Genomic DNA, 14,304 nt, shown 5'->3' on the forward strand with positions numbered 1-14,304 from the left:
AGTCATATGTGCTTGGAAAAATCATTCATCAAAGAAAGGGGGTGTGAATCATTATATCATGTTATTACACGTGGCAAATTAACTTGTCGCATGTTGGAGAAAGAAAAACCTGGGGTTTATTGCTCTTGCCTGAAAATGGAATAAACTCCCTTAACGTCCTCATGCAGACTGACTCTCTCAACTGAGACCCCCTCATGTGATGCCACCTGCATTATTTTGGGCTTAATTGCAACACTTTTATTGTTGTTATTTGCACTCATTTGCTCTTGAGTATGTCAGATTTCCCTTGTGTGTTTTCTTTTTTCAGATTTCTGCAGTGCTCCTGAAGCCAACTTAATAGAGACTGTTCTATTGAAAGCTTTCTGAAATCATCCTTAAATTATGCTGCATAATCTCTTGAAATTAAGTCAATGGCAAAATCCAAATGTAAGTTTAATTTGGCACCTTCCACTTAACTGATTCCCAGTGTATAAAAAACGCTTCAGTTAAGTACTTAAGATGACATTTAATTGGTCCTGAGCCTCGTGCTACTATGTGTAAAAATCTCTGTACTCTTCAAAAACTTTAATCACTGTCTTTCAGGCAGGGTTAGGCTTCTTAGGTATATAAAAGCTTTAAAGCGGGACAGACCAAGAAATTTGTTCCAAACTACACAGCTGTCCTCCGTGCTTCTTCATACCTCTTGGTAAGTAAAGGGATTCTTAGTTGGTAAGAGTTTAAAAAACTATCAGGGACAGTTGTTGGGGTTTTTTAGCTCCAATTAAATGAGGGCAGGGAAGTACCTGTAAGTAAATAAGCAGCTGGAGGAAATAAGGAGTTATCCTTGCTTCTGAGGAGACCTTTTTGAAATGTGCAAGAGGGTTAGCAGGCTCTTGTGCTGCTTTCTGCTTGTCCTGCACAGTTACAGCTCACTAAGCTGAAACTGGAGTACCAGACAAAGAAGTGGAAAGTTATCCAAAATTGCTCACTTGTTTAAAAGTAATATATACATTATTGTTAGTCCTTCTATGGCATTCAATCTTACAGCTACATTTCAGTTAAGTGTTCTTCTATGGGCACGTTCTTTCTCTCTTGGTTTTTTTGGCAGTAGTGTTCCTTTCTAACAGTATTTTAGTGCTGAGAATTGATGGCAAGCTATATTTTATCCATATAATGTTTAATTTAATAAGGCAAAATGTGATTATTTGAATTAATTAGTGAGTGTGTAAGAATTCAGTGTAATGCACTTTTGATACTCACTTTTAAATGTATGCTTATATCTATTGATTTATAAATATTTGAGGTATATTTATGCAAATTTAATATACTAGCAATGCAAGGTATTATAGATCATTTGCAAGAGTGTTGTAGTGTGAATTCACATTTTAGCAGTGAGTGGTGTTCATTAAATGCCTGTGCTTCAGCTGTGTGTTTGCATGGTGGTATTTTTTCTTTTAAGCCTTAGCTATTAAATCCATTGTAAAATACTGCAGAGTTGTATCTCAGCCTTTTTAAGTGATTGCTTGACTCCAGTGACTGTTTGGTATGGAAGCTATAGTCAAAATATGTCTATTTAAAACAGATGTAGTCATTAGCAGGCCCTCTAAACTGTGCTTCCCAGATTCTTCTAAGTCAAACAGTCTCCTAAGCAGGTTAGGAGGCAGATGATTATCACCGCTCCCCCACACGTCGCCTCACTCCTGCAGCGGCAAGGGGCTAGTGCAGTAGAAATCAGACTTGTTGCTTAGTTAACAGACAAGTTTGCTGCCATCCGTGCTCCTCATTCTGTCTTGAAGCTGAAAAGAAATACTAGTGCTTGCTCTACATTATCTATTTTATATATATTTTTATATATATATATATATATCAATAGGCACGGTAAGGAATGTTGCTCCCCTGAATGCTGCCGAGGGTTAGCATTGGTTGGTGATTTGTTGCATCATGTTGCAACACTCTGGACTGCTACAGGGAAGGTCCTTTGGGCCACTGTGATTCCAGAGAACAGCGCCCAGGGTGAATTTAACCATAGTGTGAGGAGCAGGAGGGGTGGGCTGCGATAATCTGCTGTGGAAGAGAGAAACAGCAGAGCCTGAGCAAGGCCTTGCTGGTAACAGAAGAAACAAGATTGTTTCCCAGAGTGCCCTAACCATGACCTTAGGATAGGGATTTCTGACTGACCCTGAGCTATGAAGCATTAAAAAAGCAACAAATGATCTACTGGGCTGTCACTTCTTGACCTCCCTGCGAACAGAGAAGCTTTTCTAGCTCTCACTGAGAGAATGGTATCATTTCTGTAGTTATCTTTACCGCTTTCAGACTGCGTTTCTCACCTGTTCAAAGAGACCTGTGGCAACTGCTACCGTTTCGCTCCAGTTATTTTCATGTTTTAGGATAACAGTTCTTGCACTTCTGTCATTTGCTGATGGACCCAGAAGCATGTGAACCTGCCCATCTGATTTCAATAGTCTTTTCCTAATCTGGTAAGGTGATTTGTCATTTTGTTAAGATACCCAACACGTACCTCTTCTTTAGGACTAGGGGAGTTGCCACCATTGTGTACAGGGAGTAGGAAAAAAAAAAGGGGGGGGGGGGGCAGGGTTTTTCATGGGGAATGGACTCTGTGGTCTACAAGCACAAAATTGTCTGGTCTCTCAGCTGTGACCCTGTTACAGCAGTCGCACACACACCCTTCCCCTGTGGCTGGCTTTACAAGAGAACAAAGGCAGCAGAAGTGGGTTTACACAGGTCTGGATAGAGGGTTTGCCTGCTCTTCGCAGAGTGTCTGTGCAGGTGATGCCCTGCATGATACAAACAGGTGTTACCACCTGCAAACGGCTGTTACAGGTGTGTTACTGGTGTTACAGGTCTGGGTCTGATGTGCATGTTCCATCACTAAGTAAAGCAAATGGTGTGTCTTGCAGCCAAACATCCTACTGCAGCAGAGTTTCAGTGGTCGTTCTCTTTGGGCTACATCTAAATATATATGAAGCCAGAGTTTGTCAGCATCACTCTGCTGGGTTGCATGCTGCCTGGTATGTTATGGTTACTCTGTGCTGCTGTAGTATAGACCATTGTAATCAGCCTCTGGATGCTCCTAAATTAAGGCAGATCATCTTTTACTCCTAAGAAACCTCCAGAACCCAGCTGCAGCTATAAAGCTGCTACCAAATGGAAGCTGGCCGCGGTTCAGAGTAGGGGCCAATATTTTTAACAGCATGAAATTTTGTTATAGGGCTTCTGGAAGGATTCTGTATATGAACTGGAGCAAAATCAAAACTGAAGTCCCCTGTGTGGAAAAACAGGTGAAGAAAAGGTTGGCTGTGTTTGAGAAGGGATGTGCATCTCTTATATATACTACAGATAACGTCCGAGAACATTAATTTGGAATAAGGTGTATCTTCCTTTACTCTTGGCTTATGTTAACAAGTGCATTATAGTGTCGTGACCTCTTGTGTCTGAGCTGGTGTCTAGTAGAACATACCGGCTGTATTAATCTAATCAACATAATCAGAAAATAATTTGATATTTTGTTAGGAATTAAATCATAAACTCTACCCATTCTGTATGGGCCTGTCCTTCTCCATGTACTTTCATATTGCCACTGGTGGCTTTTTGTTTGCATTACAGCAACCTGAGGGTAAACACAAGGCAAGATCCAAGATAGGAAGGCAAATTGGTTTTGCAAACATGGCAGGGAAAGTGTGTGGAATCAAATGCCAATATTAATGCATGACATCTGCTCTCTGCTCCAGTTCTGAGTAAAGTAATCCAGTCCTAATTACACACTGCTGTGTCCTCTACCAGCTAAGGAGAATGGTGCAGCCATTCTTAGCACCGGTATATAAATTTCTCTCTGGATCTGATAGATACATTAGATGCAGGGCAGGCTTTTCATTTTTTGGCTGTCAGTTGCTTTGGGTAGCACAGAGAGAGGGGAGGAGAAAGGTTGCGGCAGGAAAAGATCAAAATCTTCCAAAAAGAGCTCTGCTCCTAGAATAAAATTTTTTCCTAGACAACTTTCCCTGCAGACCTCAATCAATATTATTCTCATCTGAGTGCACATATTATTCATTAAGAAATGTTGGCAAGATATGCACTATAGTGTATGCCTTCATTAGAGTCTCCACCTGCCTGCTTTTATCAGAAGATCTTCAGTGACTTTCATCTTCATAGAACTTGTGTCTGTCTCTGGATTGGGAAAGAAATCTTGTAATTTTACAGGATGGGTTTATTATTTTTTTTAAAAAAAGTGAAATATTCACCTCTTTGGTTTGTGCATGTGTTTTCTCATCTCACATGTTAATGGATCAGGATTATCATCATTAGATTCAGACTGAACTGGATGCTGATGAAATCATGTGCAAAAGATAGTCCAGTGCCACAGACCCTCACTGGCTGTGTGACATGGGAATAGCTGGAATTCCTCCCTTGTCTGTTCAGCAGCCATGTCATATCCTTTGTGTGCACATACTGCTGTTGTGCCAACAGCCATTTTCCTATGGAATCAACATTTTCAGATGATGTGTTGTTAGAATGACACTATGAAGACCTGACAAATGTCACCCATGCCAAGTAGAGCCAGAGGGAGCCACAAAACACGAGGGACACTGGCAGCATCTTAGGATATTGTCATCACAAAGCAATGTGAGCCTGACATTGCATTTTCTCTTCTCAATTCATGTATTTCCATTTCTGACTAATCTGTGTCAATTCTGCCTAGTCTATTCAGCAGCAAGACAGTGAAGAAAGAATCTCACAGAAGAAAGGCACTGGGATTTTTGGACAGTATGTTATGGTCTAGCTCCATGACTGGGACCCTTGTGTGCTGCTGCAGTAAAAAAACTGATAGTAACAAAACAAAGAGCCAGCTCCATGGTTCTGCCTCCGTTCATCCATCTCACATTTGATTAGTCCCTGCTTGACATCGGGCTGGGAGCAATAAGCTCTGATCCTAACGGTGAATGTGGCATCAAGCCCGAGAGCTCCATGTGTCACTCCAGAACCAGATACTGTCTCACTGGATTCCTCCATAGAACAACTGAGGCAGATGTGTGGATGACAGATTCGTCTTTCGGGTCTACCTACCACACCCACCAAGGTAAGGAACAAAAGGCAGGTCTATCTGCAGGAAGACACTGCAGTAGCAATTAACTTTGAAGCAGAGAAGGATATACAGAAAAGCGAATTATTGGTCCAGATGAAAGGGAGAGACATAGAAACTGTCACCAGAATTTACTCCTAAGATTTAATGGGGTGGGTTTTGTGGGGTATTGTGAGGAGGGGTTTAAGGATTCTTTACCGCTTACTTTAAAGGATTCTGGAAACTGCACGGATACTGCTGTGTGCAGGGTCAGAGTTCATGTGTTGACTCACTTAGAGAGGTTGGGCTGAAGGTGCATTCCTGAACTTTTGCTTGACTTCAGTATGAATTGAAATTTTACATCGCTGTTGAGAACTGAAGGAGCATACGAGTGGAAGAACACATCTCACTGGAGCCTGGGAAAGTTTTGGGAAGTAGAAGGAGAAAGGAGGCTTCTTGGAAAGACGAATCTCCTTTTAGTATGCGTTCCCTGGAGCCCAGGGGAAGGCAGCCTGTCCCAGCCCCTTTTCTGGGCCTCCCCTAAAGCTATTCACTCGTGTCATAGGTTGCTCTGCCTTAGACCTGCCCTTCTTCCCAGGTGTATCGGTACTGCGAAGACACTGATGGACCTGCAAGGTGTCAAACCCAACCTGATCCTCCAGTAGCTTGTACCCACTCACAAAACCTTTCTGATGCTGGTTTCTCATGTAGAGAGAAACTTCATGGAGTTCTTTGCAGCTGAGCTGTTCTGGGGTGACAGGACCTGCCCCTTAAACGTCTTATGAAACAAGCAGCAGACCAAGAATTTAGGTCTTGCTACTTTTATTTTTTGAAAAAAATATTTTTCTTTTTAACTTTGTACTATGAAGAGCAGCAGCAAAACTTCTGAATAACTAATTTATCTGCTGTAAATTTCTCTAAAAGGTCATTACAGACTGTAAAGCCTAATGGCTTAAAGTGCCAGCCTTATATCACAGTGTTAAAGAACCCATTCTCTAGAGGTAGTGTTTTTGAAGCTTTGCCATTTTTCTCCTATCAAAGGAAATGCTGTATTTTTAACAGACTATTTTCTTTTTTAAAAAATGGCCTATATTTATGAAAAATAGTTAGCGTTCATTTCACATAACATAGTAACAGAATCGAGTGATTTATTTTTACAATGTATAGGCAGGGAAGTTAAGTAGATCAAGCAGGAGTTTAGAAATAATTGAGGTCTGTAGATCTCAGGTATGTATTTAAGTGGTCTTTTGAACTGCAGCCCATGTTCTGTGTGAACATAACTTTTCAGAGCACTTGTGATTTTCCTCTTTTACAGGACTGCTGAATTGTGGTATAAGGTCAGGCCCGTGGTCACTCTCTTCTGACACTAGCAAGGTAGGTGCAAGTGATTCTGAAATGGGTTATAACATAGAGATCTTTTGTAGCTAATCTAGTACAGAGCTGTGCAAATTGTCTTGGTTATTTGTGTGAATTCAAGAAATAAAACCCATGTGTCTAAACTGGCAGACAAAAGTCTCATCTGCTCAGAAATCTGACTTTGGAAATGGCTGCTAAATTCACCATATGCAGCCGTGGTCTTTGGTATGGCCTGATACTGCCTTCACTGTGGGATTCTGACTGGCATATGACTTAATCACCTTCTTTTTTGTTTTGATTTTTTTTTCTCCTGTCAGCTGAAAGATAAAATAAAAAACATATTAACCTCCCTTATGAAGCTTTATAATTCCCAACACTGAAACATTAACCAACTCCTTAATTAAGAGAGACTGAAAGTAGAAGAATGCTTTTATGTCATTAGCTGGTTTTTGCTCCAGTCATCTGCCTCATTCAAGCATAGGATAATATGAAACCTCACGGGTCTGCTAAAGGCTTGACTTAAGTATATTGCAGACTTCCTTTGCAATTTAATAAGAATGGCACATTGTTCTTAAGAAACTTCATTTTTTTCTTGCTTGTGCTCAAGGCTAGCAAAAGAAAAGTAAGAGCAGCTAGTGAGCAAGTACCTCAAGTTAGACCCAGAGGTCTGAGCCCTAGCCCTTACTGCAGCACATAGGTGTATTTATCCCTGGGTACCTCTTCCCTCCTGCACCAGGAATATCAGGAGTTAGCATTAGACCAGAAGGTTTCCTGGGCAGAGCACAGCTGTCCTTTTTTATCTGTAGTCTCTGCAGTATTGCGCATGATGACTTCTCAGAGCTGCCTAGACAGGACGAGTGCAAGGTACTATAATTGAATGAATAACGGTGCACGTTAATGATAAACTGGTACCGCAGCAACGGTGTTGTGTGGTCCTCCTCCGGCAGTGAGCTGCTTTAGTGCTTTATTCCACAGGACGGAGGGTCAGGGAACTGAGGCTTATTCCCAGTTCTGCCACTGATCCGTGTTAAGTTTTCCCAGTCACTCATTATGGCGCCCATTACCTATGGAAGCGCTTTTCGAAGGAATGATCTAGCTGTTCCTCTCTGGTGTCAAGGTACTAAAAAATAAAGTGTGGTAAAATTCTTTGCATAAGATTTCTAATCTACTGAGTGAAGGAGGCTCAAAAATTACTGGAACTTGCTCACTTCTCTGAAATGACTGGCTGAACAGAGATAATTGAAAACCATGCAGAACAATGCTTCACCACGCTGCAAAAAAGTCATTTGCCTAAAGTGGGAACCTTTACACTGGGGTTCATCCCTTCATTTTATCAAAGTTGTAAACCTAAAAATCCCCAGAACTGTAACTGTAGGATAACAGCAAGCTGTTCAAACTGCATGATGTTTGTTTGGGAACGGAATGTTTTCGGTTTGTACTTTCTTTGCATTATTTTTCTCCCCTTGTGCCAAGCTCCCTCATGCGCATGCACATGTGCAAATTCTCTCTTGCCTTCTCCCTCCACCTCTTGCTTTTCCATCTCCAGTGACCACATCCCTCTCAGCTCAAGTGTGAACATCGCTTCTTAAGAACAATACCAAAGTCAGCGTCTGTTTCCTCAGTTTCTTCCTGTTCTACCTTGGGCATCCCAACAGTGACCTTGAGCTTCAGTACGTGCAGACGAACACCTGCTACTCGGTAAGTCTGTGTTTAGATGAAACTGCATCACCCCTGTAGCAAAGTCAGAATTAAGGCTCAACAGTTGCATACTAAGATCCAGAGATTCTGGGTTTGCACCCAAAAGTCTCCCTTGGCCACAGTGAGAAAAGGAATAGGCTCAAGGGCCAAAAGCACACTAAAAAATGAGTTGATGTATGGTGTTCTCCAGGATCAATATTTTTCAAGTGCTGCTGTGTTCTTTCAGAAAAAAAGAAAAAAGACTAATCGAGTTAGATGGACCAAGTTCCGGTGGGTGCAGTATGTGCCATACAGTGGAAATTAAAGACCAGAGTATTAACAGGGTTTGTTGTGTTACAAAGCTGAAGGCATTTTTATCCTTGTCTGTGTGTACTCACAGAAAAACATACTGCACTAATGAAACACAACTTTGTGTTCCCAGTCATATTTATGCTTGCAAAGAATGAAGGTAGCTCAGGAAGTTTCTTGCCAAGCAGGCTTAGCTACAGGGGTGGGTTTTTTGGTGGGGGAGAAGAGGAAGTGCTTGTGGGTTCCCCCCGGCCCCTTGGCTTTAAGTTATGTGTACAAGGTGTGTTTTAAAGAGAGTGGTAGAGTTGCCAAACAAGCAAGTTCAATCATGGCTGTCTTGACGTGGGTGAATCGGAAGATGGGGAATTGGGGAAGGGATAGCTCCCATGAGATGATGTGCAGCATTTTCTCCATTGAAATCTATCAAAAATTGTCTGGTTCCCCTCAAGGGGAACCAGCCTGAACAGAAGTCCAAAAAAAGGCAATGTGAGGGGACCTAAATAAAAGCTAATAGATGAGCCGAGCTAATATTAGTTTCCTGATATATAAAGCCAAATGGATTAATGGATCAGCTCATGCATTGCCTAAGGAAACAAAAAGAAAATCTTCAATACTTTTGTGCACATTGAGGTTGTGAACAATAAAGGTATTTAGAAAGTAAAAACCTAATTTGGGGGAATCAATTACTACTTCTTTCTTCTTACCCGTTTTTTATTTAAAGGAGGTTCACACAGAGGTAAAATTTGGGCAGCACGCAAGCCAGAAGTCGTGCGTCTCAGATACTACAATGATGGTCGATCTCGGTTTGCATCAGTCTTGCCTAGGCTCTTTTTAGCATTCCAGCTTCAGCTAATGGAAATCAAGCCCATTATGGTAAATGTAGGAAGCAAGTACATTAATAGTGGGCACTGACATTAATTCAAATGGTAAACAATTCAGAACTGTTCCCAGTACATACTAGATTATGTATCATCTTACCTGCTGCTTCAGAGGGCCTCTTCTTTCACAGGTTGTTAAAGTACAGAAGGTTGTCTGCCACAGAGTTTTCTGCTTTGGTAAACAAAACTATTTGCAAATTATGCTTTGCTCCCCATCAGCCCTACATACTTTTTTCTTTTTGGATTTGGTTGCAAGAGAACTGCCACCGTCGCAACACTGATCCGTTCCTGGCTTTCAAAAAAGAGGGGCGGATGGGGCAAGTTTAGCAAAGGGGAGATGTGGGGAATAATCAAATGGAAAGGTAGAAAGAAAATTGAGCTTATTTATACAGTAACACGTGTGTTAGAGTAATGCCTCCCTTCCCCGGCTATACGCTCCCCCATTTTCTCTCTCACACACGTATATACACACACACTTTAACTGTGCTTTTGTGTTTTGTCAGAATTAATGAGAAAAGTTCCCTTGCCCTAGGGGTAATTAGTGTCCTTGGAGTTAAATAAGCTAATACTTAGACACCTCTGGCACAGGCAATTATGTTTGTGTATTGAATAATTGATTCAAAGAGGGGGGGAAGGGGCTGCTAATCAGATCTGAGCATAATGAATTGATTTAATTAACAGGGGAATCTGAGGGTCCCTGGGAAATGTGTGCATTTATTCAGCAGCAGGAGAGAGTGCAAAGCACATAAATTGAGAGAGAGCGAGTGAGCGAGGCAGGCGGCAAGTGCTTTTGCTTTCAGTGATAGGTTCACATCTTTCCTCCCTCCCACCCCCCTTCCTTTGAATATAATTTTAGATTTAGAGTGAAATCAAGAGAAAAGCACTTTAGAAGCCTGGAAAGCTCTTGCAGTAGCAACAGCAAAGGGGGGAGAGGTTGCGAGCTCTCACACGCGATTACGTTAAGACAATTTTTGACAGCGCAGGTTGGAGGGGACGGAGCGGGGGAGCCGGCCCCCGAGACTGTGCCTCCCTTACCTTTTCTCTCCCCCCATCCCCCGCCGCCTTCTTTTTTAATCCCTAAGCTGGCACCCGCGCCGCAGCGGCGGGGCCGGGGCCGAGGCGGCTGGCGCATCAGCCCGGCTCTCCGGCGCCCGGCGCGACCGTAGCCCGCCGCGGCCGCGCTCCCAACTCGCGTCCCGGGGCAGCGCCGGGCGGCCGCGCCGCTGCCCCCCGCCTCGGCAGCCCCCGGAGCCGCGCGGCGGCGGCTGGAGGGGGAGCGCCCCAAGGAGCCGGAGCGGCGGCGGCGGCGGCCGCCCTCGGCGCCCGGGACAATGGTGCTGGACAAGGAGGACGGTAGGTGGGAGCGGGGGGCGGCGGGCGCGGGGGGCTGCGCCGCGGCAGGGCGCCGCTGCCCGGCCTGTCCCGCATCGCCCGGCCGGTGCCTCACAAAGGGGCCCCGGCGAGCGCGCCCGGGACGGGCCCCCCCGCCCGCCGCCGCCCCGCCGCGGTTCGGAGGCCGAGCGGAGCGGGGTCTCCCCGCCCGGGCGTGCCCGGCCCCCGCCGAGCGGCGCGGCGGCCGCGCTGGGGACCCGGCGGATAGCGCCCCGGCCCCGGGGAGCGCTGCGGGGGGGCGGCTGCCGCCTGCAGCCCCGGCACCGGGCCCGCCATCGGCGCCGGGGGCCTTGGCGTGTGGCACCGGCGGGCCAACTTCGGTGCCCCCGAGGCCGTGGCCGCCGGAATGCCGCCCGCTCCCGTTCGGCGCCGCCTGGCGCGGTGCGTGAATGGCCATAAAATGTCTCGGGGGGGGGGGGGGGCAACTCGGGAAAGTGGCCACCGGGCTGAGGAGGCCAGTGGGAGATGCCTTCCTGCGCGGTTTCCCCCCCCCCCTTGTTTCTCTCCACCTTCCCCTTGCCTTTTGATCTGGAGTTTCTGCCTCCGAAGGTGAGCGCCCGCCGCCGCGGCCCCGCGGAGCGATGGGGCACGAAGAGAAGCCCCAGGCTGGCCTGTGCCGCCAGCTGTTGGGAGGGGGCCGGAGCGTGCACAGCTGCAAGGTTAAATGCTCCTGCCCCGGAGAGGTGCGTGGGGAGGGAGCCTGCTGCAAACCCGTCACATGCCTCTGGGCCCACAATCCTTTTCCCAGCGTTTTTTAATTCCTCCGGTTCCTGGCGGCCCTCTGAAGTAAGCTGATGTAGTGTTATTAATGGGGTCTATAATGCTCCAGTCGAAAGCGCGTGTTGAGGAGGGAATGAACTCATCTGAGTGGCCGGCGAGGGCTGACAGTAGAAAGACTTCTCTCATCCCTCGCCCCCTGTGTGCAAAGGTAAAAGGGTTAAGTAACGACAGAGGAACTGGGCGAGGGTAATTTCTTACTGGTATGTGCAGCAAGGTTTGTGTTTCTCTGACCTCGCTTTCAGGGGTGACCTGCGTTGCGAGAGCCCCCTGAATTTTGCTCGGTTGTTGGAGGAAAAGGCAGACAACGCTTTTAGAACGTCTCCATTAATACCCTTTAATAATAACAATGACTGGGTGATGTCTTAATCCCAGCGACTCTGTCCGAGTGTGCCTGCCAACCTGTATCCATTGCAATCTGATTGAGGAGCTAACAGCAGGATGCTGCCTCCCTTGCAGAAGCGAGAGGCACAGGTGAGCTGGGAGGAAAAACTGAGATCTGAAGAGGGTTTCCTGATAGGGGTGTTTGGGTTCTTTCAGGTGTCGCAGACATACTCATTAAACGCAAGGAGCTTGGGGCCGGCACGATGGTAGTGTAAGGAAATTAAACTAGAACCGTTGATTATCCAGACAGTTCTCAACAGCCTCCTTCCAGGAGATCTCATGAGTGGCTGCATGAAAGGGAATAATGGTGGCGATGGTAGGAAATTAGCGCAGGGTGCACTTAAAAAGGAGGAAAGAGGAAACAAACCCCTGATGAGAGGGATGTGGAGATCAGAGCAACAAACTGCAGTAACGCCTGGGAATCTCCTGGGCTGTTGACAGAGTAGTTATGCTGGAAGAGGAATTAGGCTCACTTTTAAAAGTGTGCTGGAGAAATTGGGGACAGGAGGTGGGATTGAGAGAAGAAACTTTTTATGAAGAGGTTATTTTACCTTTGTACGTTTCATTCTGCCTGATTCAAATGGGCTCCACTTGCCCGCTCATCTGTGAATGTTAAAAGGGGATGCTGGACCTGCGTAGGTTACAAATGGATTAAAATGGAAGCTTTTGCTAACTAAACCAACTCCTTTTGAAATCAAGCTTGAATGAGCTTGTTAATAAAATGGGTCTGGTTTACTCCCATAAATGGCGCTTTTTTTTTTTTTTTTTTTTTCTTTTTCCCACCAGAGGCCAGTCTGATTTCTACCATCTAAAAATCCTGGCGTTGTGGCTAGTATCCGGTTCCCTCCTTGATTTTTGAGAGGCTTTGCCATGCGTGGGCTTTTTGGTTTTGATTCTTTGGTGGTGGGTTTTGGTTTTGGGGGGCAGGGTTTGAGGGGTTTTCTTCTTTTGAGGTCTCTGGCAGCAGTGGGGCTATTCGTAGTTAGTACTGTGTGGGGAAGGTAGTATTTCAGAAATACCCCCCCTGCTCTCCCAGTGGTCCTTGTGCATCACAAGGAGGATGCTTGCTGTCTAATAAATAGAGGTTGCAATGTATCCTTGCTTTTGCATCCCTGAAGGCTACTTACTTGGCAAGCTGGGTCATGGCCATGGCCTCAGAGGCAGCCACCCACTCTTCCAGCTCTGGGCTGGGGCTGTGACAGTGCCCTAGGGGTGCGTGCTAGCCCTAGTGTGACACTAGGATCACCCGTGAAGTCTAATAACTACTGTACAGCTTTGTGAGTGAAAAGCTTCCTTGGCAAGCACACTTTGTGGCGCCGAGAGAAGTAGTAGAGATGCAATAATACTTTTCTGTGGTCTTCATGGATATGGTTGAGGATGAAGGAGCAGACTGAAAAAAATAACAATAATAATGTTTTTGACTTGATGTGTTGCGGCATCACATCAAGTTATGTCAGGGAGGTAACATCATTTCATATGTTTGAAGTGACAATAGTGTAACCTGACTGATGCAACGTGACTTGATATGAGAAAATACCATTTTACAGTGGAACTTTGGTAAATACCTTCCCAAAAGAAATGTTAGGAGCTGAGCGAAGGGGAGGGGGGGGGAGGTTGAGAGTGAAAAACTTCAAGGCTTGCATTTTAGTCAGTTCCGCTGCATAAATCACTGCTGAATTTGCTGTGGGCAAGCCAACCTACGCACTATGCAGTGCATTTATAAATTTCAAGATAATGAGTTAAGATATTTCTCAAATACATAAATGTTTTGATTGCAAAGACCAGACTTCTGCTTAAAAAAGTAAACTGACATCAGGTATCATGATTAATTCCAACAGATTGTGTTAATTGTGGTTGACTTTAACTGCTGTACAAATTGTTGGGGGTTAGAAAACTTCTTTTGTTGGTGGTGTGTGAAATGAGTAAGCAGATAAAGCGTTTAAAAATATCTCCTCGCAAAGGGAGTAAACCAGCCTCTATGACATGATGGAGCAGTAAAGGAATAAAACATACATTGATCTGGTGCTGCGCATTTCTTCACAAGCGCGTTGCGTGTGCTACTCTGCCACGGAAGTCAGCTGCGATAGGCAGTGGCTAACTTCATTTTTATCAAAACCCTGCCTTTCTTGTAATTACCAAATAGCATAAGTTTAAATGTACCGTATATTTTGGGGTCAGTCTGTCCTTTTTGAAGGTGATAGGGTTGACAAGTACACAAACAGAAAGACTGAACGTTTTTGGAGTTCACCCGTTTCCTAAAGAAGGCCAATAGTGTATTAGAAGTATTAAAACACCTCACGTTTAGAAAAGCCTGTCTTCTTGTTAGTTTTTGCACTGATGCTTTTAACTGTTAGACTTTGATCTTTGGGATAAAGTCCTCCTCCTTTTTTGCTTGTGATACTTCTTAAAATAAAATGATTATTTATGGTGGCCGCACTCCTACGCTAAAATACATACTCAACACTTGCAAAT

General features: G+C 45.0%; 1 protein-coding gene across 5 annotated transcripts in view; it reads left to right on the forward strand.

The window, feature by feature from the left end:
- Window positions 1-14,304, forward strand: part of LMO1 (LIM domain only 1) — a 75,536-nt gene that overhangs the window by 3,715 nt on the left and 57,517 nt on the right. The window contains exons 3-8 of one of the 5 annotated variants that reach the window (XM_056354945.1): window positions 308-685; window positions 2,370-2,459; window positions 3,212-3,281; window positions 4,700-5,077; window positions 6,375-6,433; window positions 7,962-8,113. Coding sequence is in view for 1 of the 5 variants with exons in the window: in XM_056354944.1 (XP_056210919.1) it covers window positions 10,611-10,632 (22 nt within the window). In the remaining 4 variants the exon portion in view is untranslated. Of the gene's footprint in view, window positions 1-307; window positions 686-2,369; window positions 2,460-3,211; window positions 3,282-4,699; window positions 5,078-6,374; window positions 6,434-7,961; window positions 8,114-10,181; window positions 10,633-14,304 lie in introns of those variants that run through there. The other 4 variants (XM_056354947.1, XM_056354946.1, XM_056354948.1 and 1 more) reach the window with 4 other exon arrangements.

The sequence above is a fragment of the Falco biarmicus genome, chromosome 10, assembly GCF_023638135.1.
Source record: "Falco biarmicus isolate bFalBia1 chromosome 10, bFalBia1.pri, whole genome shotgun sequence".
In the NCBI taxonomy this organism is placed as follows: domain Eukaryota; kingdom Metazoa; phylum Chordata; class Aves; order Falconiformes; family Falconidae; genus Falco; species Falco biarmicus.